Source organism: Channa argus, chromosome 20 (assembly GCF_033026475.1).
Source record: "Channa argus isolate prfri chromosome 20, Channa argus male v1.0, whole genome shotgun sequence".
Lineage (NCBI taxonomy): Eukaryota > Metazoa > Chordata > Actinopteri > Anabantiformes > Channidae > Channa > Channa argus.
Window position 1 is genome coordinate 2,051,813 of NC_090216.1, and position 4,663 is coordinate 2,056,475.

Here is a 4,663-nt window from a genome sequence, read left to right on the forward strand (position 1 = left end):
ATTTTCTGACCAATGGTCCTCCGACTGGGCAGCGACAAGAAAATTGTCCTCTCTGTCCACGGACTGAGCCCTCACATAAAGAAGTAGCTGTCAAAAATGTCTTTGTTTCACAATTAGACTGAAAATATTGTGCTTTGAGTTAAGTGTTAGTTTTTTGGGGTTATTTACTTTTACGGTACATGAAGAAAAACACGTCTGTCTCCGTAATGACTTCAGCTGTGTACTTCTGATTTGAGCACGTCGGGTGGACAGAGAAGAGCTCTTCGTCTCAGATCTACACGCCGGCCCCCTGCTGAGGCCCTGCAGGTGCAGGCAGCCTCACCATGATCCCACTGGCTTGTAGAAAAGTATTAATGTAGCTGCAGAAAAACATCACAACAGTAAACATGGATTTATAATGTGAGTGTGAGACGTCTTCGTGTCTCTCATTGCTCGTTGCTGAATTCATTGTTTTGTTTTGTTTTTTAAGATTTTTGTGACACGTTGGCGAGAACAAGTTGTGTTTGTCCTTTAATTCCCCTGATTCAGCAAACAGCACAACAGACTGTTAGTGTTTCCAGTAACCAGTCACACAAACCAGCTGCTGCTCCACTTTTAACACACACACACACACACACACACACACACACACACACACACACACACACTACTTTCAGGATTTTGCTGACACCTTTACCTGTGCAGCAGAAGGTGTTTATACCTCTTCACTTCACAAACTTCCTAATGAGAGACGCTGCAGCTTGAAGGGTCAAGACCAGCTGTGTGTTCACTTAGGAGGTGAACACTGTCCTTCAGTGGGCTGAGACAGGAATCCCTATAGTGTCCAGTAGAGACATTTATGAGGACACTTAGCTGCCCTCAGCATGCAGTAACAGCTTAAAAAGTGCTCCCCTACAAGTAGGACTAGCACTATTTTACTCAAGTTGAAGTACGTAACAGATGATGTGAAATGTACTTAAAAGTACAAAAGTACCGTAACTACTGTACTATAGTTATACAGTGTTCGGAACAGTATTGTGTTTAGTGCTGTTCATAACATAAAGTCTGTAAAACTAGAACCTTCCACATGACGTCAGCACCCCGGACAGCTCCTCCACTCCCAACATGCTCAGCGTCACAGACAGAGGTCCTGACACTTTGATTCAGCTGTCGTGCACTGAGTCCAGTCGTTGTCGTAACTTCCATTATTTAGCTGACTTGACGCATTTATCAACAGCATCTTCTTCTTACTAGTTTTCTTCAAGTCAGTGGTGGTTTCAGGGTAAAAAACAGTAGCAACAAATGAGGCCATGACACTACTTCACCAGTGGGAGACAATAATTAAATAATAATTAAAAGTATAAATATTATTGGGCTCAAATGCTATCTGCCCTTGGAGGAGCCGCTGCTGACATTTGCTAACGATCGAGGGAGAAAAGTGCATTGCTGCAGTTTACACTATGTGAGCACTGGATAAATACGGCTTCACAATGTTGATTCCCATTCACACACACTGACACCGATGGCAGTGGCTGCCATGCGACGTGCTCGCCTGACACTTCGACATGTAGCCTGGACGGGGATCAAACCCCTGACCCTGTGGTCCGTGGACAACTGCCTTACCAACTGAGCTACAGCCGCCTCAGGGTAACTGACACAACGAGCACTCTTACATAGTTACTCTGCAAATTTTTATTTTATTAACAACAGAAAAACCACAGATTCAGCTCATGTTACCTGACACCATCTAACTATGATGAACCAAACGCTTTAAACGGAATTTTGCTATTTGCCTCTATGTTTATGACTGGAAACAATTGGCCCACACTCCTCACATAAGCAAACATCTGGCATTAATTTCTTTTGCAGAGACCAGACTGGCATCTGTACTGACCTCGTTCATGCTGTTACGTAAAAAGAAAACCTGAGGTCAGTCGCTGTAGCTTGGCCTAAGTGGACAGGAAGCAGATACAAGGGTCAGAAAACTGCTGAGGATTTGCTGCTTATCGGGTGAAAGTGGAATTGAAAAGCAGCTAAGACAACATAGAGAAAATGACAGAACTAAAATGTAAACTGGATTAAAACCCGTATGGGAACCTGATCCTGGCAGCAGACCTGACCATCATTTAACAACATAAACTAGAGATCTTACTTACGTATGAGCCAACCAGGGTTTCCTCTGTTTTTAAGTACAAAGTATATGTATATGTGTACTGATGATGTCATTAATGACATCATGGCTTGGATGTTTGCCTTTGCAGAATTAAAGGTTCCGCGTGTAGCTGTGGACTCAAACGGCTTCTAACCGTGTTCTGTGGATTTAGGAACCACTTTGAGAAACTTGTGTGATGAATAGAGTCGTGTACTGAGAATTACTCCGTTATCGGCTAAGTTGACAAACGTGAAATTCAATAGATGTTCAGCGATCTCAGCATTGATCATCGGACACAATCGCCTGTACACATAATATCATCCATCTGTATTTGTTTCTTCACAGTCAGATACATGCTGAGACGACTGGAGAGGAGAAGGGGGGGAGGAGGACGGAGCTACTGCCCTCCAGCAGCCACCTCCTTCACCTTATTGTCATCCTTTTCCTGTTCCTCCTTCACGTTCTTCTCCTTTTCTCTTTTACGTCTTTCTTTTTCCAACATCGCAGCCACAGCGTCCACCTCGTTCTTGCAGTGGAAAAAAGTGTGTCCCCTTTTCCTCTGCATTTTCATGCAGAGAGCCTTAAGTTCTGCTATATGCTCCTCGTGGATTTTCTTGTCCTCTGCCAATTCTGTGTTTTCCTCCTGGAGGTTTTTCTTGTCGGCCACCAGTTGGTTCCTCTCCTTCATCACTTCGTTCATTTCCAGTTTGAGTTTAGCATTTTCCTGCTCAAAGTTTGTCTTTTCCTCTTTTAGATTAGCATTCTTTTGCTCAAGCTCTTCCTTGTCCTTAACCATTGTGCTGTTGTCTTTTTGCAGTCTTTTCTGCTCCGCAACCAACTTGGTGTTCTTCTTTTGGAGTTTCTTTATCTCCTTCTCCATGTTGTCGATTGCCTCCTCCAAGATCTGGTCTTTCGTTGAGAGACTTATCAGCTCCTCCTGCAGCATGTTATGTGTTTGCTGCCAGTTCTCCTTGTGTCTTTTGTGCGCCGTCTCTTGGGTCAGCAGCAGCTCAGCTATCTCTTTGAGCTTCTCAACGAGAGCCCTTTTCCGTTTATTGACCTGAAGCAGTCCAACTTCACTCTTACCCAAACGTGTCACCAGTTTATTTATCTTCTCTGTGCACTCTCGCTCACTTACTTTGACCTTTTCCTCCTCAAGCTGGAGAAGACGAGTGAGCTCAGACACTTTTGACTCGCTCACCTCGATGGTCTCAATAAGCTTCTGGCGCTCTTCATCATCACACTCCCTGTCCTTGGCCTTCAAAATGGCTTCCAGCCTGCAGACTTTATCTTTCTCTGTGTTTGCCTTATGGCAAGCCTCTGCATTTACCCTTTTCAAGTTTTCAATCTCCTGCTCCATGCTGTTGATCTGACCTTGCAGGTCTGCATTAACACGGCGAACGTTGCACAGGCAGTTTCTGAGATGCCAGACCTCCTGTTCAGGACAAGGTGCTGGTCCATAATATTGTAGACTTCCCTGGGGCGCAGCTTGGCCATATTTCCCTGTGTGTGTTGGGGTCCGTCTTCCAGCCATGGCTCCAAAAAGATAGAGATCCAGTAGACTCTCTTTTTCTTTTTATAAATAGGTCCGCTTGTTTCTGAAATCAAATAATTGCCTGCAAAAATTTGCTCACGATACTAAAACACAATTTTTTTGTGTGTGCAGACGTGTCTAACTGTGAACCCGGAACTCACATCAGCAACTGGCTGCACTGGCTACATTCCAATGGCTTTGATGTTTGAAATAGGCCACGCCCACAACAATGGCTTTGATCCATTTTTGATCAAAAACTAATAAACAAACACGCATTGTTTATGGGTCAGTGTCAGCATCCGGGATTGAGTGGAATTTTTTTCAGGCCTTCATGTGACAGTCATGTAAACTTCATGTAAACTGGTCTGTGTTGAGGGATGGGCCCCTCGGAAGATGCTGAGTTTTTCTGTCCGGACTTATAAACACGAGTTGTTATACAATGACAAATTCTGTTTATTATTGGTTTATTATATTATTCATTTTATTAGGTTTACAAATAAACAAACAAAATCAGACTTCCCATCATGCACTGTGTGAGTCTCTAGAGACTCTTGTTTGTAGTTTGAAATTGAAGTTTTGAATGTGTTTTTAGTTCACTTTGTTATCACAGTAGTAAAAATACAAATACTAACTATGACAAAGGTAAAAGGAGAGTTCAGTTCAACATCATGTTAACTAGCACTTGGTTAAAATGGTCAGAGTGAACTCAAGTGGACCTTGAGTTGGGATGGTTTTAGTAAAATACTTACAGGATGAAGAATAAACTCTGATGATGTTTGACGTTAAAGCTAACACAGACAGGAAGCCCATCTCCATGACAACTGAAGAGCATCTACACACTGATGAAGTAGGTTCAGGGGCTGATCTAGGAATTTTTAATTGGGGCTCACACTCACATTTGGAAAGTTTGGGGAATTATAAACTGTATATTAATAACCTTGTGAGTCAGTTATGTCAAGTATGTAACTTATCAATCATTTTTCACTCCAAATCGTCAT

At 42.9% G+C, this 4,663-nt stretch overlaps 1 protein-coding gene across 1 annotated transcript; it reads right to left on the minus strand.

Moving 5' to 3' along the window:
* Nucleotides 1-3,814, minus strand: LOC137105703 (golgin subfamily A member 6-like protein 6). Its single transcript, XM_067488226.1, has one exon. The coding sequence runs from the start codon at nucleotides 3,663-3,665 to the stop codon at nucleotides 2,529-2,531; it is 1,137 nt and encodes a 378-aa protein (XP_067344327.1). The 5' UTR covers nucleotides 3,666-3,814; the 3' UTR covers nucleotides 1-2,528.
* Nucleotides 3,815-4,663: the final 849 nt, after the last annotated feature.

Coding starts and splice junctions, on each gene's coding strand:
- LOC137105703 (XM_067488226.1), bottom strand. CDS start 3,665: ATGGCTGGAAGACGGACCCCAACACACACAGGGAAATATGGCCAAGCT.